Source organism: Colobus angolensis, unplaced genomic scaffold (assembly GCF_000951035.1).
Source record: "Colobus angolensis palliatus isolate OR3802 unplaced genomic scaffold, Cang.pa_1.0 Scaffold59, whole genome shotgun sequence".
Lineage (NCBI taxonomy): Eukaryota > Metazoa > Chordata > Mammalia > Primates > Cercopithecidae > Colobus > Colobus angolensis.
The window spans coordinates 11,221-36,450 of record NW_012119487.1 but is presented as its reverse complement, the minus strand read 5'-3'; the positions used below and the strand labels follow the sequence as shown (position 1 = coordinate 36,450).

The 25,230-nt window shown below is 39.2% G+C and overlaps 1 protein-coding gene across 1 annotated transcript; it reads left to right on the top strand.

The window, feature by feature from the left end:
• The first annotated feature begins 2,906 nt into the window (after positions 1-2,906).
• SLC19A2 (solute carrier family 19 (thiamine transporter), member 2) lies at positions 2,907-24,743 on the top strand. Its single transcript, XM_011962258.1, has 6 exons — positions 2,907-3,357; positions 11,004-11,606; positions 18,468-18,690; positions 19,822-20,014; positions 20,414-20,555; positions 22,700-24,743. The coding sequence occupies exons 1-6, from the start codon at positions 3,160-3,162 to the stop codon at positions 22,826-22,828; spliced, it is 1,488 nt and encodes a 495-aa protein (XP_011817648.1). The 5' UTR covers positions 2,907-3,159; the 3' UTR covers positions 22,829-24,743.
• Positions 24,744-25,230: the final 487 nt, after the last annotated feature.

Here is a 25,230-nt window from a genome sequence, read left to right as displayed (position 1 = left end):
GACTGCTTAATGGGTACCAGTCTCCTGTAGAGTGGTGAAAATATCTTGGAATTAGACAGAAGTGATGGTTTCACAATATTATGAATGTAGTAATGCCACTGAGTTGTACACTTAAATTAATGGTTAATTTTATGTTATGTGAATATTGCCTCGATTTAAAAAATATATTCTATTTACCTTTGTGTTAGATTCCTATTGATGCACAACAAATGAACAAAAATTTAACAGCTTTAAAATATTACATCAGCTTAGCTCACAGTTCTGTAGATCCAGGTGGGCCGGAGTGGATTCTCTGCTTACGGTTTCGCAGGCCAAAATTAAGACGCTGACCCACCTGGGCTCTTCTCCGGAGACAGAATCCCACTTCCAAGCTCATTTAGGTTTTTAGCAGAATTCAGTTCCTTATGATTCTGGGACTGATATCCTGATTCCCTTCTGGCTGTCAGCCAGGAGCCAGTCTCAGTTGCTACAGGATGCCCACATTTCTTGGCATGTAGCCCCCTCCAACAGCAGCACATCAAATTCTCATCCTTCAAATCTCTCTGACTTCCTCTTCTGCTATTAGCAGAAGGAAAAGCTCTGCTTTTAAAGGGCTCATGTGATTAGATTGGGCCCACCTGGAAAATCTCACATTTGTCATAAAATGTAACATAATCACAGGAGTATTGCCTCATCAAATTCATAGGTTTCACCTAACACTCAAATGGGTGGGGGGTTATACAAGGGCAAGCGTCACTGGGGATCATTCTTAGAATTCTGCTTATCACCATGACCTCTTAAACAAAAATAATAAGAAAACATCTGTCCAATTCAAGGACAATTACTGTTTATACCCAGCCTCATTGCCTATATGATTTACACCAAGGAAAAGTTACAGAAGCATGATTTACAGATTAACATGGTTCAGGTCCCCAAACCTCAGGGAAGGGATGGAAAGCTGTTGTTGTTGTTGTTGTTTTGTTTTTTGAGACGAGTCTAACAAGTCTCAGGAGTCTCACTCTCTGCTCACTGCAACCTCTGCCTCCTGGGTCAAGTGGTTCTCCTGCCTCTGCCTCCCAAGTAGCTGGGACTACAGGTGTGTATGCCACCATGCCCGGCTAATTTTTTCATTTTTAGTAGAGACGTATTTTCACCATGTTGACCAGGCTGGTCTGAGACTCCTGATCTCAAGTGATCTGCCCGCCTTGGCCTCCCAAGGTGCTGGGATTACAGGAGTGAGCCACCGTGACCACCCAGAAAACTGTTTTTAATAAGAAGGCTTTTCTTTCCGAGGCCTCTCTGGCTTGCTTTCTCTTTCTTTCTTCTCTTCTACAAAAGCACTGAATGTAAATACAAAGCAATTGTCAAGAGGACCACCTGTTTTCTCTCTGTAGTCCTGATAAGGGTTGGAGTTTAGGGAACTAGATAATTGAATAATATCGATTAGAAGTCCTCAAACATTTTGGTCTTAGGACCCTTGTTACGGAGGTGCCCCAAAACTCTGTTGGGTTTTGTGGGTTATACCTATTGATAATTGCTATATTGTAATAAATTAAAAATGGAAAGTCTGACAAAAACAAGAATATACAAGCACGTATTCTCTCATCCTATAAACTGATGATGTCATCACACATTATATAGCCTCTGGAGTGGAAAACGAAATAAAGTCTTAGCATGGTTATGAAAATAGTTTTGAACTCATGGAACCTCTGAAAGGGTCCCAAGGACCCCCAGGGCTTCCTCCACCACACTTTAAGACTCATTGAGAGATGTAAATACTACCAATTGTATTTCTTCACAGATTAATCAACTCACATATTTGGGTTCATTCATTTGTGCAGTCTTAGAAACAAATCTTTCCCTTTACTAGTATCTTATTCCATCTGGTAGACTCACTTCGGTTGCTGATGCTTGAAAAAAGTGTCATTTGCTATCACAGGAGGAAAACTGTGCTAGATGGATCGTAACATACCGAAAAGCAAGATAGTTCCAAAATGTTTCCATGAGCTTCTGGCAGGATTTATCATTCCACAAATACTGCACAGGAAAAATTGCTTTAAATGCTGCATCTTTGCAGAAGGATTAGGATACAGCCAGGCTGTGAGTCAGGCAGAAAAAGGCACACAGAGGGGGATGAAAGCAAGCACTGGAGAATCTTGCCATGCTTTGCCCTTGAAAACTATGCCAAGACCTCTTTTTTGTTTTTAAATGAAGAAATCTATCATGTTTTGTGATTACTGTAATGACTCAGGATTTCCACCTTCCTTTTAACTATAAACCTTAGCGTAGTTGTTTTCTTTGTATCACGCTTGCAAAAAATGACGAAATAAAGTTAAAACCCTTTAATTGGGACTCCATTACGGTTCCGCTATTCACTGACCAGCTTGTTCATTATTCTCACAATATTATCCACTTTCTTCATTTCAGTCTCTCGCTTAGATCTTGGGCTTCTGATGTCTTTCCATGGCGGATGAATACAATTTAAAACACGAAAGCTGCTGGCGGAATGATTTAACATTCCCCCTTCCCAAGGTGAAATCTTTGCCTGACCTCTGTCACTAGGTCTCTCAGGAGCAGAACCTGAATGGACACGCGAGGGACGGTGAATAAGAATGACAAACGTTGGTTGGGGAGAACAGAGCGTTTCTTCCATCTGGGGATTAGGCCCACAGGACGCACTCCCGACAGATGAGCACAGCCGACCGCGGGTGTGACACGAACCCTAGCTGGCCGCCTGACTAGTGCTCGGTCGCAAGCCGCCGCTTTCAGATTGGAGTTCCACATGTCCTCCGCGCCTGAGCCCTGGGACGTCAGAGGCCTGGCTTGCTGCCGCCGCCGCCAGTTCATGTCGTGTGACCCACATCCAATGGCAGAGAAGCCAAGTATTCCTGGCGTCCGCTGTGATTGGTTCCCAGCCTGGAGGCGGTGGCGGAGGGTGGGCCTTAGGACGGTCTCCCTTAGGCCGGGCGTTCAGACCCCGACCGTAGAGGCGTCCGCGGGGTAAGGCTGGGAGTCCGGTAGCCGGAGGCGGCGGCGAGTCCAGAACGGCCGGGCCTTACAGGGAGAAGGCGTCACTTGCGGTTACAAGTGCCCGCGCTGGGGCAGTGCCTGAGTCTCATTCCAGTTGGCGGAGGAGGAGAAGGAAGGGGCCGGGCCGGGTCCCCTCCCCTCGCGCCCCGGATGGATGTGCCCGGCCCGGTATCTCGGCGCGCCGCGGCGGCCGCTGTGCTCTTGCGCACCGCTCGGGTCCCTCGTGAGTGCTGGTTCTTGCCCACCGCGCTGCTCTGCGCCTATGGCTTCTTCGCCAGCCTCAGGCCGTCCGAGCCCTTCCTGACCCCGTACCTGCTGGGGCCGGACAAGAACCTGTCCGAGAGAGAGGTACGCGCGGAGGACGCGGGGCGCGCGCAGGAAGGGCGGGCGACCAGCCTGCGGGTGGGCGGCGGAGGAAGAGAGGACTGAGAAAAGCGCTCGAGCCATCCTGGGCAGAGATTTCTGATTTTTCCCAGTTGGAGGTCGGCTTCGTGCTCTGCGTTGTGTTCATGATTTTCTGTTTTCTTCGGCTATGTAGGGCGAGTCTCCTGCGAAGGTCTCAGAACACGCGTGCAGAGGCCCCGTGCCTTGTGCGTCAGGCAGTATGCTGATGGTGTGGTGATGTGGCTTAGCGTGGCTGCCCAGACTGGTCCAGCAGTTCCTGCTGGGGGTGAAGGGGCAATATTTTGACAAAGAAGTGAAAACAGCAAGGTGTACTTTGGACATAGCTTAGTAAATACTCATTGACTGAAAGTAGGCAACCACTGCTTTTCTGAAAGGATCTTCCCTCTACCTGCTTCACCTGCTTCCTGTCCATCTCTTACTTTGTTTACATTTGGCAGGATGGATGGACTTATCCAAGTAAGGACAGGACAGAAGTAGAGAACATCTTAATTTGTCTTGATTTTTAGTTGGGTGAGGTTGTGTCCAAGGATATCCTGCCCCTCTCTCCCTTAAGCCCAACCTCCAGGGATAAACGCAGATGGTATAACATAATTGACTCTTAATTATAGTTTTTCTTGTATTGTGAATTGTTGCTTCACAGATGTTAGTTTTGCTTCTCAGATACAAGGTGGTGTCTTTGACGGCTTCTGTGATGTTCAGGGTAATTGAGAGCACGTAGTCCATCATCAAGAGATTTTTGCTGATTGATTTTTCCTAGGTGACGGCTTACAAATAAAGTACTTCAGAAGCGCATAGTGTATTTTAGAAATGTGCTGACCTGTTCAAGTGCATGGTCAAAACCAGCACTTGATTTTTGCAGAAGAAAGACAGTATATAAACTGAAAAAGAAATTAAACCCAAAGTACTTCCACAAAACCGAAATAAAGCCGATTCAATGCCCTCTTCCTTGAATACAACAAAGGGTGAAAGCTGAGGTCTCATGTTCTTTTTCCTACTCTCAGCCACTTGTGAGCTGTTGCTTTTTTCCTACACCTTTTCCTTCCACCCTGCCTCCTTGCCCCAGTTGCTGTAAAATACTCCTCCCATTTAAACCGCACTCTTCTCTATGTTGGTAGTAGTCAGTCACTTCTTTTGAGTAGCAACTCAGTAACCCTGCATAACACGTCAAAACAAGAGATGGCACTACCGGAATCATTTGCACACTGGCGAGATATAATTTCTCATAGTTTGCTGTTTGCAGTTTGTTGCAGTGCTCCGTCACTTTTAAGGGCGCTTGAGAGGGAATCAGTATTGACTTCTGTATTGAGGGTTTCACTTGAAAGTCTGACATTGGTTCACTTCTAGCAAGTATCACTGACTTTTTGCCTAGCCTTAAATTACCCTATTGACCTGCCAGTTGTGGGGTGGTGTGGCTGGACCGTTTCTCAGTCTTGTGGATCACCACATAAGCGACCGTAGCAGTTATTCATAACCTATTTGAATTTTAATACTGATTTAAAAGTCAAAACGGCCAACGTTTGTGAACAGAATGATTTTACAAGAAAATTACTGCACTGATATGAGAAAGTATGATTCTGGACACCCACAACAACCACTGAATCTGAGGCAGAATTGATACTGCTGTGAACAGCTGACCGTTAAAGTTTCATGTGAACTGCCATGTGATCTGCACAGTTTGTGCACCTTTCCTGATAGTGAAACACAGGGAGAGAAACATGTTCCAAGTGTTGATATTTGAAAGCTGATCTGTTTTGTCATGTGCCCTGGGTAGAAGGTTGCTGTGTGATGTGCTACCAAGATCGTGTGCTCTGTCCTATCAGAAAGCTTTTCAAGGTGAGTGAAGTATGTTCAGGGGGCACAGAAATAAAGCAGAGTTGCCAGGCGTAGTAACTGTTCGCTGATTGTGTAACAGAAACATAAGCGTACTTCTGTTATTGCTAATTAGATGAGGAAAAGGGATTTGAAGAGAAATCTAGTAGTCTGGGGAAGGGGTGTATTCTCAGAGGACCACCAAATCATGGCTGATTCTCCTCTCCTTTACCTTGTGGCAAGCCCTACGTTTTTTGTATAACTAATAATTGAAATAAATAGAACAGCTTATTCATTACTTACCGAGTGCTTGCTTTTTGCAACGGACGGTTAAATAAAAAATATGACATGATTTTTAAGCAAAGCTAATGCTAAGTCATATTCAGCAACATTTGTATTAAAGTTTGTGTTTGCTCCTAGAAGACTGCAGAGGGTCAAGTTGGTTTGAACAGAGCTATTGTTAACTAAATTCTAAAACAAAAGGAGAGGAGAAAAAGACAGATTTCTTCTCTCTACTCTCAAAGATTTTTTTTTTAGATTTCAGGAAAAGCATTCACTTTAAAATAGATACCAGTTTATAAGTTTTAAGCAGGCTAAAATTTGACTGTATGTTAATAGTTGAAGGCCAAACTTTCAGTAAAACAGATCTTTATCTCTAAAAACTTTTTTCATCCTTTCATCATGGTAGCATGTGTTTTGACGGACATTCACTACCTTTCTTAGATTTTTTTAAGCATTCCGCCTAATATTCAGAGCCTTACAAAGTCTGGTTTTTACCTCCTTGACAGCCTTATATCTGACTACAAACTTTCTTCCCTTACCACTTCCACATAACCAAGCTCCATTCATATTAATCTAATAGTCTTAAGTCCAGCATATCCACAGCCTGTCATCTGTTGACATGTACTCAAAGACTTATTCTTTTCTTGGAATAATCTTCCCATATATATCTATTGATATCTTTGTTAGCCTTTAGGTTTCTCATCATTCAAGGTCCATCTTGAAGAAACAACCCTATATTTCCTATTTCCATTATAATACTGCATATATTATATATTCCTCACTAGGTTCAGAACTCCTGGAGAGCTGAGGATCTCAATTTATTTATTTAGAGACAGAGTCTTGCTCTGTTGCCCAGGCTGGAGTGCAGTGGTATGATCTCGGCTCACTGCAACATCTACCTCCCAGGTTTAAGTCATTCTCATGTCTCAGTTTCCTGAGTATCCAGGATTATAGGTTTGTGCCACTACATCCAGCTAATATTTTATATTTTTTTTCTAGAGATGGGGTTTTGCCACGTTGGCCAGGCTGGTGTTGAACCCCTGGCCTCAAGTGATCCATCCAACGTGGCCTCCCAAAGTGCTAGGATTACAGGCGTGAGCTACAGTGCCTAGCCTTATTTTATTCTTTTTTTTTTTTTTAGAGATGGAGTTGCGCTCTTGTTGCCCAGGTTGGACTGCAATGGCATGATCTCGGCTCACTGCAATCTCTGCCTCCCAGATTCAAGTGATTCCCCTGCCTCAGCCTCCAGAGTAGTTGGGACTACAGGCACGCACCACCATGCCTGGCTAATTTTTTTGTATTTTTAGTAGAGACAGGGTTCCTCCATGTTGGCCAGGCTGGTCTTGAACGCCTGACCTCAGGTAATCTACCCACCTGGGCTTCCCAGAGTGCTGGGATTACAGGCTTGAGCGACTGCGCCTCGGCCATTTTATTCTTTTTGTCACCTCCATGCTGGTTGAAAGCAATGTTTTGCAAATAACTGCCTATTAGTTGTTTAATTGAAACTTGATTCTAATTTAAAGTCTAAATCTAAATTAGAACTTAAAAATGAACATCTGTTTTCCCTTGACTTTGTAGCTCAAGAAAGCACAAGCGCTGATCCAAAGAGTTGTGAAAAGCACCTTGGTCATAATAAAATCAGTTCCCTTTGCTCACATGGCAGATGTTACCTGAAGTGAGAAGTTGGAGAATGGACAATTAATAAGGGTCTGTAATTGGTACATTTTTGCCTGTAGGAAGTTTCCCTTCAAGATTCAATATATCAAGGAAGAATTTTTTTGCTGTCATTGGAAATGCTGAAAGAGAAAAGGATCTCCTTTGGAGACCCATTAGTTAAGTGCTGGAGACTGTGGTCTTTATCGCTTCATGAATGCCCTGTTAAAGCACCTCAGTACAGATTAGAAAAGCTGCTGCAGGCATTAGAATTAACCTTGGAAGGTAGTAGATGATTAATAGCAGTGTTCTGATTGAAGAAACCAGGCATTTTAGTGTGGCAGATTCAGAATATATGAATTCAGATCCTTCTTCTGCCAATCCTAACTGTGATAACTTCGGACAATTCACTTAACCTTTCTTTAAGGCCAAGTTTCCTTGTTTGTAAAATAGAGATGATAGAAGTAATTACCTTAGATTTGTGGTTTGGATTAAATAGAATTTAGATAAAGTGCTTAGCATGGTATGTAGCACAGCAGTAGAGGTTTGTTATTATGATGCTGATAATAGCATGAGAGGGCCATTCATCCTGGGTTGATGTCCCTTAAAGGAGAAAATGCAGGTTTCTTATTTAGAATAAGTTAAAGAGAACCTATGTGGTTTTGCCTCTCTCCCCTGCTTGCCTTTCTTTTCTTCATCTTCATTCTCTAAATTGTAGTTTTGTATTAGTAGAATTAAACTCATGAGTAAAGATACTTTAAATTAATAATTTCAAGGATGAAACTTAGACAATGAAAACTTAGCGGTTAATCATTTTGGGACAACTATTGTTAAAAGTTACGTAACATGTCTAAGCACAGACAATATTATTGGAGTAAAGAGGTCATCCAAAATCCCGAAACAAAGGAAGATGAGCTGTTGAAGGGAGCAGCAGAGGATATTTTTAAAGGAAAGGTTTGATGGCTAGTACTTCATGGTGCTATGTTGGGGAAATAGTGAAGGTGACACTTAGTCAAACAGAGGGGGCAGTTTCAAACTTTAGAAAATGGACAGGCCGTGTGCGGTGGCTCACACCTGTAGTCCCAGCACTTTGGGAGGCTGAGGCGGGCGGATCATGAGGTCAGGAGTTCGAGACCAGTCTGGCCAACATATGGAAACCCTGTCTCTCCTAAAAATACCAAAAATTGGCCCAGCACGGTGGTAGGCACCTGTAATTCCAGCTACTCGGGAGTGAGCTAAGATTGTGCCATTGCACTCCAGCCTGGGTGACAAGAGTGAAACTCTGTCTCAAAAAAAAAAAAAAAAGAAAGCTGACAGAGAGTATCTGTAAAAGTATAGGCCACAAAGGAATGACAAGTTGTTAGTTAGAACACAACTGTGAAATCTCAAGATTACCCTTACCCGCTTTGGTTTTCTACTTAGAGTTATCTAATGCAGCCAAAGGCACTTTGTTCCTCATTTGCTAAAATTTCCACGGTTTTGAATAAGAATCATTTCTACAGTTCTTGATTATTCTTTTAGGCACATAGTCAGGTGCAACAAAATTTCCTGATCAAGTGGAGCTTACTAACTGATTTACCAGTACAAATTAGACCAGAATTCATGAAGGTGAGGCCATTAAACAGATCACTTTTGTTTGGAATGTATTTCAGAAAATGGGGATTATGTTTTACTTTTATAGCGGTGCTCTGCACTGGCAAGAGATTTTGCAACAATTGTCTATTGTTTCTGTAAACCTTAGAACCTTAGCTCATATTAGACTTGAGTGAACTGAGATGTACAGGAAAGATAAAAAGGAAGTTACTAGGTCTCAGAATGTAAAAGTCTAGGGTTAGGTTGCTCCATCACAAAGTATTCAGCCTTTTACCAAAACTTGCAAAAAGCACTTCAAAGTTGAGGCCACTGATAAAAGGAAGGAAGCTTCTCCTACAATGATTGTTATTGGAAGAATGGGAATGATAGTTAAATTAATTTAGTTAATTCATACTGCCCCAGATATCCTTGTCAGCTTGTCCTCTAGTCTTCAGACTTTGTGAATAAATCAGGTGGAGTAAGTAATTTGCATGTTGTGTCTCATTTAATTTTTGCAACAAACAACTCTCCTTTATTGATAATGGAGGTTAAGGCTAAGGGGAGCTAAAAGAATCTTGTCTACAGTCACACAGCAAGTGATGGAACTGAAATTCCTGCTGGGGTCTTTCTGGTTTAAAGTTTATTTTAAAGATCACTTCTACTATATCCCAATTTTAAAATATGCATTAAAAAGAAAACAGCAAAAACTTCTATTTTTTTTCTATTTACAAACAAGCAAAAAGAAGGACATAAAGGTTGCCTATAATCCTGCCATCTGGAGAGAGTTAATTTTCTCAAGACTGTAGGACAGATTGACCATCTTTATTTGTTCCTCTGCCCCAAAAGAAACAAAACTTAAAGTCAGAGAAGCTTAATGAAACACTAGGATAAAGGCTGTCTATCTTGTGTCTAGAAGTAAGAAATGACAGTAATTCAGTTTTCGAAGCATTTATTGAATCTAGTGTATTCCAAACAGTATGCTGGCTTTTAGACAGGTCATATAGGTGAATGTAGGGGTCTATCCTTAAAAAGCCTGTAAGGCAGTTGTTCTCAATTCTGGCTCATTTGAAAATCTGAGAAGTTTTTAGAAAATATCTGTGGCTGGGCATTTTTTTTTTTTTTTTTTTTTAAGAGACAGAGTCTTGCTCTGTCACACAGGCTGGAGTGTAGTGGTGTGATCATAAGTCACTGCAGCCCCAAACTCCTGGGCTCAAGCACTTCTCCCACCTCAGCCTCCTGAGTAGCAGCCATAGGCATGTGCCATCATGCTTGGCTAACAAATTTTTAAAAGCTTCTTAGGAGATGCAGCCATGGTGAAGAGCCAGTATTAGGAATTAATTGGGGAAAGTGATGCATATGGATCAGTATCAAGAGAGTTTGAGGCTAGATGAGATGGCTCACATGTCTGTAATCCTAGCACTTTGGGAGGCTGAGGCTGGTGGATTGCTTTGAGCCCAGGAGTTTGAGACCAGCCTGGGTAATGTGGTGAAGCCCTATCTCTACCAAAAAAAAAAAATTCGCTGGATGTGGTAGTACAGGCCTGTAGTCCCAGCTACTGGGGAGGCTGAGGTGGGAGGATCACCTGAGCCTCACCTGAGGCGGAGGTTGCAGTGAACCATGATTCTGCCACTGCACTCCAGCCTAGGTGACAGAGGGAGACCCTGTCTCCAAAAAAAAAAGAGTTTGAATGTTGTAAAACAAGTACTATTGACTTCTACAAAGTCTTTCTGAATAAGGAAGTCTTTGAACTAGACCTTGATTAATGGGAAGAATTTATTAGGAAAAAAGATGATGGTATTGGGGATAGGAAAGGATATTTCGGGCTGGGCGTGGTGGCTCACGCCTGTAATCCCAGCACTTTGGGAGGCTCCTCATTTGAGGTCAGGAGTTTGAGACCAGCCTGGCCAACATGGTGAAACCCCACCTCTACTAAAAATACAAAAATTAGCCGGGTGTGATGGCAGGTGCCTGTAATCTCAGCTATTCGGGAGGCTGAGGCAGGAGAATCACTTGAACCCGGGAGGCGGAGGTTGCAGTGAGCCAAGATCGTACCATTGCACTCCAGCCTGGGTGCAGAGCGAGACTCCATCTCAAACAAAAAAAGGAGAAGAGATATTTTTCAAACAATTATCTGAACTGTTGTTGTCAAGGTTTCTTTGATTGATAAGGATGAGATCTTTGAGGTATTTGTAGGTTGTTTTGTAAGAATAAATTCCTTTTGAGTATTCCAGGTCGTTTGATCACTAATGGTTTTTTTTTTCTCTTTCTACCAGGTCTTCAATGAAATTTATCCAGTATGGACTTACTCTTACCTGGTGCTACTGTTTCCTGTGTTCCTTGCTACCGACTACCTCCGTTATAAACCTGTTGTTCTACTGCAGGGGCTCAGCCTTATTGTTACCTGGTTTATGCTGCTCTATGCCCAGGGACTGTTGGCCATTCAATTTCTAGAATTCTTTTATGGCATAGCCACAGCCACTGAAATTGCCTATTACTCTTATATCTACAGTGTGGTAGACCTGGACATGTACCAGAAAGTCACAAGTTACTGTCGAAGTGCCACTTTGGTGGGCTTTACAGTGGGCTCTGTCCTAGGGCAAATCCTTGTCTCAGTGGCAGGCTGGTCGCTGTTCAGCCTGAATGTCATCTCTCTTACCTGTGTTTCAGTGGCTTTTGCTGTGGCCTGGTTTTTACCTATGCCACAGAAGAGCCTCTTCTTTCACCACATTCCTTCTACCTGCCAGAGAGTGAATGGTATCAAGGTACAAAATGGTGGCATTGTTACTGACACCCCAGCTTCTCACCACCTTCCTGGCTGGGAGGACATTGAGTCAAAAATCCCTCTAAATATGGAGGAGCCTCCCATGGAGGAACCGGTAAGCTCAGCCTTAAATATCTTGTAATTTCTACTATGGGGGCTAGACCAGTGGTGAAAAAACCAGCAAACTCCCTCTTGATAGATCTTGTATTCATTTGGATTCATGTTTTATCCTGAGTTGATTCATTGCTTTATTCATTCATTCCATTCATTCAAGCTGTGGTTTATTTATATTAGAGATGACACATTTATTTTTCCCTGGAGTGCATGACCTCCAAAGTCAGACTGATACAGCATTATATTGTTCATGTCAGAGATGTCTTGGATTGCAAGGGCTGAGTCTTCGTCTTTTGAGTGTTTGGCACATAAATAAAGCACTCAGAAAATTTTTGCTAAATGGGTAAATGAAATGATTCTAATAAATGATTAAATATCTACTAGTTTCTGAATTGAAGCCCAAATTATTATTATTATTATTATTTATTTATTTTTTTTGAGATGGAGTCTTGTTCTGTTGCCAAGGCTGGAGAACAGTGGTGCAATCTTGATTCACTGCAACCTCTGCCTCCAGAGTTCAAGCAGTTCTGCCTCAGCCTCTCCCTAGTAGCTGGGATTACAGGCACTTGCCACCACGCCCAGCTAATTTTTGTATTTTAGTAGAGACGGGGTTTCACCATGTTGGCCAGGCTGATCTCAAACTCCTGACCTCAAGCAGTCCACCCACCTCAGCCTCCCAAAGTGCTGGGATTACAGGCCTGAGCCACTGCACCCAGCCATGAAGCCCACAGTATTTAAGGGTAAGAAGTTATTTTCCTCTTCTGTGCTAGAAGGTATATCTGTTATTTATTTTTCAAATGACAATTTGCTGAAGTGAAGTAGTAATGAATAATGCAGGCAAAGAGATCACAAGAGGACAGTTTAAGGTGATGATGGAATAAATATTAAAAGTGTGTTATGAAGCTGTCTCTTGGAAGAGAGAGGTATGGCATTAAAATAATTTATCCATCTGTTCTGTGTAGTGTAGCCAGGAAGATGAATTCCTTTCCCTAGACAACCACCCTTTTTTTTTTTTTAATATACAAGTTTTTTTGTTTCTATTAGGTTATAAACTGTGAGCTGTGAGGAGCAAAGTTAATTCCAGCCACACTGTAGTCTTAGTTTTCCTGGGACATGTTTGGAAATAAGCCTATTAACATTCCAGCTTTGTAGGTGGCCTCAGTCGGACTGAGCTCCATAAGCTTTGTAGGCTGGCTGATAATAAAGAACCATTATGAATAAAGTCTTTCATTCTGTACTGAGAGTTAACTGAATTGTTTCAATGTGGTATCTGATGTCCTCATTGAAAATTACTCTTTTCTCTATCCCCATTCTTGAGCTCTCAAATTACTACTTGAAATTTAGGTTATCATCCCAAAGAGCCTGGGTAGACTTCTAGAGCCTGGACAACCCTCATCGTGAAACTCACCTTGATTACCAAGGCACCTGTGAGCAGGTTTTGTCAGAATGACCAAGGATTAAGTGGCAATGAAATGCTGATTTTTTCATAATTTGTTACGTGATGTTGGAGAGTCAACAGAGGGTTGATGGGAGAGGGAAGGAGGTATAATCATTTCATAGATTTCATGAAGTGGAAAAAAATAAAGACCCTTCTTTATCTGTTTTGAATGTGTTACAGTGGCTTTAGCTAAAATTAACATATATATAGTGTGTGTATAAATGTATATTTTAGATATTAACATATTGACCTTAGTTCTAAATCTTTTTATAGATAGTGAGTTTCAGACTTTTTTGAATATAATTAAGAAACATAGTGAGAAAACACATTTTACATAGAAAACCTGTACATACATAGATATGTATATATTTTATATATAACAGAAACAAGGTTTACAATAATACTTTATTCTGATACATTCTTTTACTTTTTTAAAATTCAGTTCACTGTTCTCTAAATCAATTTTATTGCCAACTTATGGGTGGTGACCTATAGTTTAAAAAACTGTTCTAGATCAACTTGAAATACTTGTTTATAGATACACAGTGTATCAGTATTTTATATACCGAAGAATTGTAGAATTTTAGAGTTGGAAATTATTCTAATCACAAGTCAGAAAAATCAGAGCATTTTAAGAAGAGATTAGATTTCATCAAGACTGTCCTTTTAAGAGATAAGGATTAGGATCAGAGATAGCAACTTGCACAGAATTGCACAAATATACTCTTGAGCATAATTTTAAAGTGTATATGAGATCCAGTTCTCTCTAAACCTTTCTCCATGAAGTCTTTTAACTAGGGTAACAATGTCAGAACCATCATGTCAGTTACACTGTTTTCAAAATTAGGATTCAAGTCAATTCCCTGATATCCTAGGCTCTGCTACCGATACCATAGCAGATGGGCAGTGCTGCTTGGTATCGGCACTGATTGGCCCTGAAATGCTGCTGTTTTTCTTTGCAAGCTTGAAGGAAATTCAGAAAATGGATATTAGGGATCACAGAGCTATTTTAAGTTGACAAGACCTATAATTAAACCATAAATTATAATCATGGTAATTATTGAAGAGTAGGTAGGTAGGTGGTTTTATCTTGATTTTTATAGAAAGAGAAAATGAAGTAGGAGGAGTCTAAGTGATAGCTCACTCTACAGGTTACCTTAGAGTATTTGTGAGTTCTTTTTAAAGAGAGCCTATTGCATTGGGGCAAAGGGTGCTGATCTTGCAGAAAGAAGAACCAAAGCTGGTGACTTTCATAAGCAGAGCTGGATTCATTATGTAGTTGGCTGATAAGTGAACCTGATTTATTTTAAGTTCTTCATCTATTAGAAATGACACAAATTAAACCACTTCTTTAGCATAGGTTCTGACATGTAATTAATACCTAGTAAATGATTCTCTTAATATAGCCATGCTTTTATTTGTAGTTTGATATCTTTTACTCCTAGTAAGTGTTCTTTCTGTGTCTGCATGTCTAAGGTCTATAAACAATGACAGCAGTGAAATTAATGCTTCCACTTTGGTATTAAATAATGTCATTTCTAGCAGCAGGGTGTAGTGAGTTTTGAAGAAAGTGAAGTTCAAACCCCAGTTCTAGTACTTGGACAAGTTACTTAATTCTGTGAGATTTAGTTTCCTTATATACATATCTACCTTATAGGGTTATTTTGAGTATTTAAAGCTTTCAAATGAGTTTACATAGTAGGTTTCCAATAAATGGTAATTGCTGTTACTATTATCATTATCATTAGACATGAATAATCCGGAACAGCTTTATACTTTTATGGTAGATAGTCATGTATTTGTGAGGTTGTAAATAGAATAATCTTTCCTTTTCTCTTTGAATTAATCACCCCCAGTCATCTTCATTATCATCATTATTACGCCTCCCATGTATTTTGACCTGGGTATCAGATACTGTGCTAAGAACTTTAGAGTCAGTATATTATTTGATTCTTATTAAAACTCAGTGATGTAGATATTTGCTCATTTTACAGAAGAGGAAACTAAATTTAGTTAACTGACTTCCGCAAAGGCACATAGGAAGTGGCACTTTAAAAATTTCCAACTCAGGCCGGGCATGGTATCTCACACCTGTAATCCCAGCACTTTCGGTGGGCAAGGCAGGCAGATCACTTGAGGTCAGGAGCGCGAGACCAGCCTTGCTAAGGTAGTGAAACACCATGTCTGCTAAAAAAAAAAAAACCCAAAAACTAACTGGGCATGGTGGCGCATGCCTGTAGTCCCAGCTACTTGGGAGGCTGAGGCAGGAGAGTTGCTTTAACCTGGGAGGCGGAGGTTGCAGTGAGCTGAGATGGTGCCACTGCACTCCAGCCTGGGCAACAGAGACTCTGTCTCAAAAAAAAAAATTTCCACCTGCATCTAGTTGACTCCAAAAACCACCACTCCAGTAGAGATTTCCATTTCCTGACAGAGGGAAGTAATTGTTAAAGATTTTTAAATGTATAAAACAGCGTCAAAGCCTTATATTCAAATGAAATCTGAAACTAGATCCCCATTGTGATAAGTAAATAAAAATTGAGCCTTTCTGATTGAAACAGGAATGCAGGTCTGATAATTTTACCTACTTGAGCCTGTTATTTATCCCACATAAACTCTCAAAGCTCCATGGAACGCAGTGAAGGCCACTTACTAAATTAGAACTTGCATGATTAACTATGAGCAGCTCAGAGTTTTGATGTAATAGAAATAAACCTTTGTAGATGTAATTTAACAAGAAACATAAAAGGTAATATATCAAATGCTTCTTTAGAAAGTGCAATTCATATAAGCTTAACATTTGAAGCCTAGAAACAGCATAGAAGGAAGCCTGCAGATTATAGCAAGGGGTGCCGATTTTATAAACAGGACCTGCCATCTTTTCTTTTTGGCATGGCCAGATAATAGATTGAGTAGTTATTAACTTCTGTGTGCAGAATTCATTATTACATAATAGATCTAAAGTTCTCAAATGTATTATACTGGGCATTATTTTATGTATGCCATGACTTTTTAAGCTATGCATTAGAAATAACATTAACTGAGCACTTCTATAATAAATACATGCATTATCTAATTTAACTCTGTATAATCTTATGTGGATAGATATTATTGTTATCATTTTCATTTTCCAGATGAGAAAACTAAGGGTTTCTTATCAGTTTATGGTAGGATTTCTAATAGAAACTTGTGAATCCTTTTAATAGTTCCATTCTTCCAGGAATATACTTTCTTATAATCCTTCCAGCATCCTTGAAAGTGTTAGATATCACAGTTGTTTTCCAGGTTATATTGGTTAAGCAACTGAAGCTAAATAGTAAAATTCTGATATAGTTCAATAAAACTGGTGGATCTTGAATAAAGACTTCAGAAAATATGCTTGGTCCCATTCACTCACTCTCAGCAAATTCACATTAGATGTGATTAACAATTATCTTGTGATTTGTTTAAATTCACAAGGTTTGTTCTCATATACAGTGCCAAGAAATCAATCTTGTAACAGCAGCATTTTGTACTTCTAGGTGGTTATCATATGCAAATTCATCAAGTAGAATTTTCAAGTGTCAGTAACTCTTTCTCTGAGTTCTCTTAGTTAACCTCAGTACTCCTCCCTGAATTTTGGGAAAGGGCTGTAGTAATGGTACTTGAAGGATATCCCCCTCTGGGCTAAACAGCACAAAGAAGGAAGCACCACACTGGGGTTGCTTTGCAATGGCATGAGAAGGTAAAAGAATGATGAAACTCGGATTCTCAGTCCAGTGAGGTTTTCTAGCCTCTGAGGGAGAAAATGGCCTTTATTTACCTAATACTGATGGTCACTGTTACTGTATATAAGAGGAGAAAATATCTGTACTAATTTTATAAAAATGATATATATGGTGTGTGTATATATATATACGGTGTGTATGTGTATGTGTGTATATGTATGTTTTTGTTTTTTTTTTGAGACAGTGTCTCTCTCTGTCACCCAGGCTTGAGTGCAGTGGCATGATCACGGCTCACTGCAGCCTCGATCTTCTAGGTTTGAGTGATCCTCCCACCTCAGTCTCCCGAGTAGCAGGGACTATATGTGTACACCACCACACCCAGCTAATTACATTTTGTGTGTGTCTGTGTGTGTATGGAGACGGGATCTTACTGTGTTGCCCAGCTTGATCTTGAACTTCTTGGTTCAAGCAGTTCACCTGCCATGGCCTCTTGAAGTGTGGAGATTCCAGGCGTGAGCCACTGTGCCTGGCATCTACTTATTTTTTAAAATTAAACATTATAGAAAGCTATATAAAAAAATTAAAAATCACTTGACCTACTACCACCCAAAGATTAGTGAACTTTTCAAACATCTCTTTTCATATATGCATATGTATGTATACATATGTATACATGTTATAGTAAATGAAATTGTGATCTACATGTAGTCTTGTAACTTGCTGTTGTTTTACTCAGTGGTATATCATACTCATCTTTCCATGGCTCTCATTTTGCCTTTACTTGTTAGCCACGGAAGTAAAATTTTCCATGTTCTGTGGTTTTTTTTTTTTTTTGGGTAGAGATAGGATCTCACTTTCTTGCCCAGGCTGATCTCAAACTCCTGGGCTCAAGCAATCCTTCTGTCTTGACCTCCCAAAGTGCTGAGATTATAGACGTGAGCCACCACACCCAGACTTCCCATGTTCTGAGCAAGGCCCAGGGATTACAGTAACATTTGGTAGATTAGTCCTTTCATACAGATGAAATCAGAGATATCTCACAGAGTGTCTGACATCTCATATTCACTTCTTGCGATGGTGCACAGCTCAGTAATGTCTTGCTTCACTCAGTTATAAGCCCAGTAACTTGATTTATTACTTTATTATAATACTATTTCTCATTGTTTAAATATTAAGCAATATAACAAGTTTAAGGAAGAAAATTTAAACCACTAAGAACCCACCACCTAGAAAGAACTGCTAATATTTTGATCTACTTCTTTCCAATATTTCTATCTTAACTGTTGCATCAATCTGTCAATTACAAGGATAGGAGGCCTTAACTGAATAGTGATTTATTAGGGTTGCTAGTCTGTTGCTTATTATTATTCTTGTTATGTTGTTTGCCAGTCTATGGGAGATGTAGATTATAGACTCCTATTGGCTGAAGCTTGCAATCTGTTTTCATCATCTTCGTTTTGTAAACAATACATCTTTTGCTGGGTTGATTACATATAGCTTTAAATGCACTATACGTATAGCTATAGTGCATTTAAAGCAAAAATCCTGTGAGAACATATTTTTCACCAGAGGGGATAAATGTAATTGTTACCAGTTTATGAAGTAAGCCGTTGGTTTTCACAAGGAAAAAAGTCTGTTAGGTAAATAATTGGGCCTGTAAATTGCTTTCTATATAATTGCCTTCATCAGAGTTTGAGCATTGTTCCCTTTTGCTATGTAGGAACCCAAGCCAGACCGTCTCCTCGTGTTGAAAGTACTATGGAATGATTTCCTGATGTGCTACTCCTCTCGCCCTCTTCTCTGCTGGTCTGTGTGGTGGGCCCTCTCTACCTGTGGCTATTTTCAAGTTGTGAACTACACACAGGGCCTGTGGGAGAAAGTGATGCCTTCTCGCTATGCTGCTATCTATAATGGTGGTGTGGAGGCTGTTTCAACCTTACTGGGTAAGCAATGTAGGATAATAGAGGTTGGTGGTGGGGAAGGGATTCCTCTGGTAGTTACGCCAGGTGTAATCAGATTTACTCCCCCTTCCCAAATTTGAAATAGCCTCAAAAAATGATTTACTTATTTTAAGCTCGATTTTATAATTGAGGAAGACAACTCAGAAGTACTCAAGCGGAGCAGGACTATGACTAACAAACTGGAATTTTAAAATAAACTTTGGGGAAACCTAATATAATTTTCAAGATTGTTTATCCAAGTTTCCATTATTTCTGTACTTACTGGATAGTTTTGACACTTGATGTGAAATTTTGAATAGCAATATACAATAGTTCATAACAATAGTATCTAATATTTATTGAATGTTACTATGTGCTAGGTCCTGGTCTAAGAACATTATACACATTAACTCAATCCTCACAAAATTCCTGAGATAGGTAGAATTTATCCCTATTTTGCAATGGAAACTTGGGACTGGTAGGTTAATAACTTGCTCAAGGTCATATAGATGGTAAGTAGCAAAGTCAAGATTTGAACTCAGGCAGGATGGCTTCAGAGCCTGTGTATTTGACCATCTTACTCTTTTGTTCATTTGTGATTTGTTGACCTACCTCGTGAGGTTGTTGGATGGTGTTATATGATTTCTGTAAACACTTATTATCTGTCTTGGCACTCAGAAAACACTTCATAGATTTTAGCTATCCTTATCATCATCACTGTTTTACCAAAAGGCAGAGAAGCCCTTTTGCCATGTTCTAGACTGCTCCTTGGTTTGAAGGAGAGATGCCTCATCCTGCCATGATGCCAAATTAGAAGCCGTGGTTGTTTTTGACTCTTGCCTCTGCTTCAGCTGCAGCATTTTTTTTTCCTTAGCAATGTCCCTGTGTCTTTGTCCTGCATTTTCATCTCATTGCCCCCTCTCCTAAGTCAGTCTGTCATCTCAGTGGCTCCATTTTATTGATTCCATCAAGTTCAGAAATCTCTGTGTGAGTTTCAAGGCCCTCCATATTCTTGAGCTATCCTATTCATAAGTTTGCAGATTTGAAAATTTAATAATCTAAGCTGCGTTTTTAATGTATTGCAATAGCATTTGTTTAGCAAAATAACTGGATTTTTTTGTTGTTATTTTGTAGGTGCTGTTGCTGTGTTTGCAGTTGGTTATATAAAAATATCCTGGTCAACTTGGGGAGAAATGACATTATCTCTCTTTTCTCTCCTGATTGGTGCTGCAGTGTATATCATGGACACTGTGGGTAACATTTGGGTGTGCTATGCATCCTACGTTGTCTTCAGAATCATCTACATGTTACTCATCACCATAGCAACGTATGTATTTTGGCTCATAGAAGCCTTAGGAAAAATTGTAACAGGATAAATTTTTTGGTTTCTTTACAAACCAAAATATTAAAGTTTCTAGTTAAATTAGGCAAATGGGAGGAAACATTGTATTTTATGTGCATTATCAGTTTTTCTTCTGAGGAAACATTTAGGCAAGTTTTGTTTATTCCCTTGTCTGTGTGTTCCTACTGTTTTCAGATGTTTGCATGAGATTTATATCATTTAGTTGCAAAATGTTTTCATTTGTTTGGAAAGGCAATTGACAGTAGAAAGAAGGACTCTTCACATTTAAAGTAAAAATGTTTATTTTTATTTAGAATAACTATTATAAGTACTCAGGAAGTAATTCTTATCTATTCACGCTTCTTTTATTTTTTTTTTTTTAAGTTTTCAAATTGCTGCAAACCTCAGCATGGAACGCTATGCCCTGGTATTTGGTGTAAATACCTTCATTGCCCTGGCACTGCAGACGCTGCTCACTCTAATTGTGGTAGATGCCAGTGGCCTTGGATTAGAAATTACCACTCAGGTAAGATCTCTCCTTTGGCATTGAAGGTAGTATGTGTGACTTGATCAGGGTGACAGAAGTATATGTATGCTTAATGAAAACAAATTCAAACAATAGGGAACAGATGTAAAGTAAAAGTGTACCCTCCTTCCTTCATTCAACACCTTCTCCCCTATCCTTAGTTCCTTTCTCCCTGGAGGGTGTTGGGATTGTCTTCTTTTTTATGAGGTCTTAGAACATTCCTGAGTGTAACTCATCAGCCCAGTAGGTCTGTTTCAGCTGAGAGGTAATACTGATTCCTTACAGGCCAAGACCTTCTGCTTCCTCATCCATTATTTCCCTCTATACTTAAATCTATGCTTGAAATACTGTGTCCCATGTTTGAGATTCCCTGTTTCATCTCACAACTCTTTAAGTCTCCTCCCTTTATTTAAAACACCCCTTACCCAAATACCAAGGTAGTGCCTTGCTGTTGATGAACAGCATTATGATTTGTAACACATGACCTATTGAGAAACTTGCACCAACACCCAAAAACAATGTGAATACTTTTTACATTCAGGAATTGTATACTTGTATATGCCTTCGTGCATTGTGAGTTTTAAGTACGTATTGTTTTGTACTTTGGCAAAATGGGCAACTGAATGAATCAAGAAGTACTTACTCCCACCCCCATCCCAACCAACCCAAATGATTTCTTCCCAACATATTAGCTGTAATTAACTTTGTTTTTACTAAAGCAATCTAAGAGAGAAATAGTAATAATAGACAATGTGCATTGAGTGCCTTCTGTGTGTCAAATGCTTTATATAGGATTTGCAGGGTTGCTGTATTAGACATGAAGAAGATGAGTTTGAGAGATGTTAAGTGACTTGTCCAGTACTATCAATAATAGTGTTCCAGATCTTGGAGTTAAACCAAAACTTATTTCAGGATGGAAAATAGGAGAGAAACTTAAGTGCCTGCCATCCTCCCTGTATAAGGGAGAGTTCCCAGGACTATTAACAGTTGAGGGAAACATGGCTGTCATTGGAAGTGGAAATTTGTCAGCAGATTCTTATAGAAATGGTAGATTTAAACGTGGAATAATAGGATTTTGTGGGTGGTGCTGAAACCCATTTAACTGCCATGATTGATTAATGGCTTCTTGCAGAAGTATAGCCAACATTGAAAGAAACTGGCTCAGTGATTTAAGGCCATACTCTCATTGTACCTTTGAACCAGTTTGTAAGTATTTAGTGTGTTATTTTAAGAAGATGATGATGATGATGATGTTAATAAACCGTATAGTCACATTAAAATTTGGCTTAGGGCATCATCCTCCGCAAACTAACACAGGAAACAGAAAACCAAATACTGCATGTTCTCACTCATAAGTCGGTGTTGAACAATGAGAACACATGGACACAGGGAGGGGAACAACAGACATCGGAGCCTGTCCGGGGGTAGGGGGCAAGGAGAGGGAGAGCATTAGGAACAAATACCTAATGTTTGTGGGGCTTAAAACCTAGGTGATGGGTTGATAGGTGCAGCAAACCAGCATGACACACGTATACCTATATAACAAATTTGCACGTTCTGCACATGCAGCCCAGAACTTAAAAAAAAAAATTGTCTTAGGGAAGAATTTTTATATTAAGTAATCCTATAATAGAATATAGTTGACCTTCTACTGCCCTCTTCTGGGGAAAAATAGAGTTCTTGATCTTCAAAATTTGGCCTGTTTGTACCCACCTATCAGCTTGAAGGTGGAGATCAGGACTGAATTATAACAATAACAGCAACAACAATAGAAATAATACTAACAGCATTATCATTGTGCTAATAAGCATTTATGATCTCACTGATTTGTCCCAACAACGCTGTAAAGTGACAACTATTATGAATTCCATTTTGTAAGTGAAGAAGTCAGGGCTCAGAGATGAAGTATCTCAATCAAGTTCACGCAGCTTGTAAGGGATGAAGTCAGGATTCACACTCAGGCAGTCAGGCTTTATTTAGTACCACCATGCTGGTGATGCTGCTTTGTAACTTTAGGGTCTGGCACATGGTGTAAGTATGCAATATTTTTTTAGGCTTTATGGACAAATTCTGAATATACTTTATTATAGAGTAATCGTCTTGTAATTGATAATTCAATAAACTACTACTTTTCCCCCTTCTAGTTTTTGATCTATGCCGGTTATTTTGCACTCATCGCTGTGGTTTTCCTGGCCAGTGGTGCAGTCAGTATTATGAAGAAATGTAGAAAGCTGGAAGATCCAGAATCAAGTTCTCAAGTAACCACTTCATAATACACTGCTGAAGGGCTTCTTCTTATAGCAAGAACTCCGCACAGCAACTGCCTGGATGTATTTGATTTTTTAAAGTGTAGACATATATTTATGAATGTGCATTTCTTGGCTTCAAAGCAGCCACTTGACTAATACCTTGTATTCCGGGAATAACATGATACTATTCAGAGGAGCCAGAAGTAAAGTTTATTTCATGGATTATTTATGAGAGCTAATTTAAGGATGACTTCTAAGTCAAAAGTGAACTTGATTGTAAAAACCGGTCAAGAGCAATCAAGCAGCACGTGGTGTTGTATACTTTATTAGCAAGTGAGTTTGGTGTTTTATAGGTCACATATGTTTGTATCTACTTAGCCAGGTGCTTGGCCTGGTGGGAGCAGGGCTTCACAGAGGCCACAAAATGTTACAAGTCATGATGGATGGAAATATGTTCTAACAGCATCTGCCTCTATTCAATTTAATTCTTATTTCTGTGTTACTCATGTGCATTGGTCTTTCTACATAGTTATTCTATCACTGGCAATATTCTGATTTAGTATTCTGTATTTTAAGGTGTATGTATCATTTCTAATTTTAAGTTATTTTAAAAAAATTCATCGTATGAATGTTCTTGGTTCCCATCGTGACAATTATGTATTTGTGTAAAATTTGTTTAGAAGTACATTTTTGCATTATTCATATGCTTCCCAGAGAAGCTCATTTACTTAGAAAATAAGGCAAGTTTTGAAGCCTGCCTAAATGAAGAGATTTAATGAAAGCTTAAGGTTGGTTTGCTTGTCTTTAAATCTTCAATATGAAGGACTATTAATTCCAAGATTAAAAGTTCATATATGGGCTACAGATATAACTAGCCCATTTGTATTTGCATTCCCTTTTATTTCCAAAATAAAATGAAAAATCTTTTTAAAATAATTTCATCCCTATATATAGTTTTTATATTTGTTTTTCTTATCCAAGTAAAGATGTCAATAGGAATTGCATTAGTCCAAGGCCTTTTTCATAAGCTGAGCCTCTTTTAAATTATTTCAATGGGACAGGAACTAGGATAGATGTGATTCCTGCATTTTTTTTTTACCTTAAATCTGCCTTTGTTTCTAAAGGTAGATCATCTTGAATATTTGCTTAAAATTGCTAGTGATTTCATTACCAAGTTACTTGAAAAAAATGTTCTGTATGCATTTAATTCTGAAATCAGTCTACCAAGGGGCTGCTAGTATATGTCAGACACGTGAAAACTATTTTAAAGCTGACTTTGTTGCCTTATCTTGAAAAGAATCTAGATAGGTGCTTTTAACTGGGATATTAACTTTTTTAGAATGACACAGCTGAACAGTGTTAATAATAGTGTGTCAAGATTGCAAAATTGACATACTCATTTGGTTTAAGCAGGAATCCTAGAAACAGATGGATGAGGATAAGAATAGGTCATTTTCTATTCACTGTCCTTTACAATTAAGGGAAAGGAAAAGAACACTAAGGAAGGGAAAGGGAAGTGGTCTCGTAAAAGTAGCAACCTCCATTTTATATTTTGCTTTTTGTTTTTGCTTTGTTTTGTTTGTGCTAATTTGGGAATTGTGTACTCCAAAACAAGTAGAAAAGTGCTGTTTGAGGGATTTTATTAAACCTTTTTTTAATGGAATGTGGTACAAATTGTTCACGTTACCAAAGCAATATTTCCCTGGAATTTAATTCAAAGTTTGTGGCATACAACCTGAGCCTTTTCTTATTTAAGACAAGAATATGTTCACATCTTGGTATGTGGCCATATTTGTAGAATGCTGAACCCAATGTGCAAGTTGTACTGTATGCAGTTTTGCAAATAAGTGAAAATAATTTGTTGTACTTTTTATTCAATTCTGTATAGATTATAAAATTATTTTTATTAAATAAATATTTTACAGTATATTTTCTCTTTAATCAAAATTATTTTAAATTTATCTTCTATTTCAGTAGGAGCTTTAGATTTTATCTTTAAATATTTTAATAATTTCTCCTAGGACAAATTTCATATTAAGTCTTCCCCTCGTCTAACTTGCCTAGTTAACCTTTTGTTCTCTTGTTAATATTCCATTCCTTTGTGATTTTTACCTTTGACTCTTCCACCTTATTTCAGATGTTTTCCCCCTTTTCTTTTGGCACCACATTGCACTGTTTATTTTTTTGGTCTTCATGTTGGCACCACTCTTATCTCTTTTTAAAGCATTCTTCCTTAAAAAAAAAAAAAAAGACACTCTCTTTGATGTTAACTGAATTTTTAAAATAAAGGAAATTAAAGCAAGAGCAGAAAGTACCACCTTGTTCTGAAACTTTATAGCCTCTTTGTTCCACCTCAGATTATTCTAATACCCAGGGAGGAATCTTCTTGCTATGAGTTGAGAATCATTTGTCCATTATATCCCAGA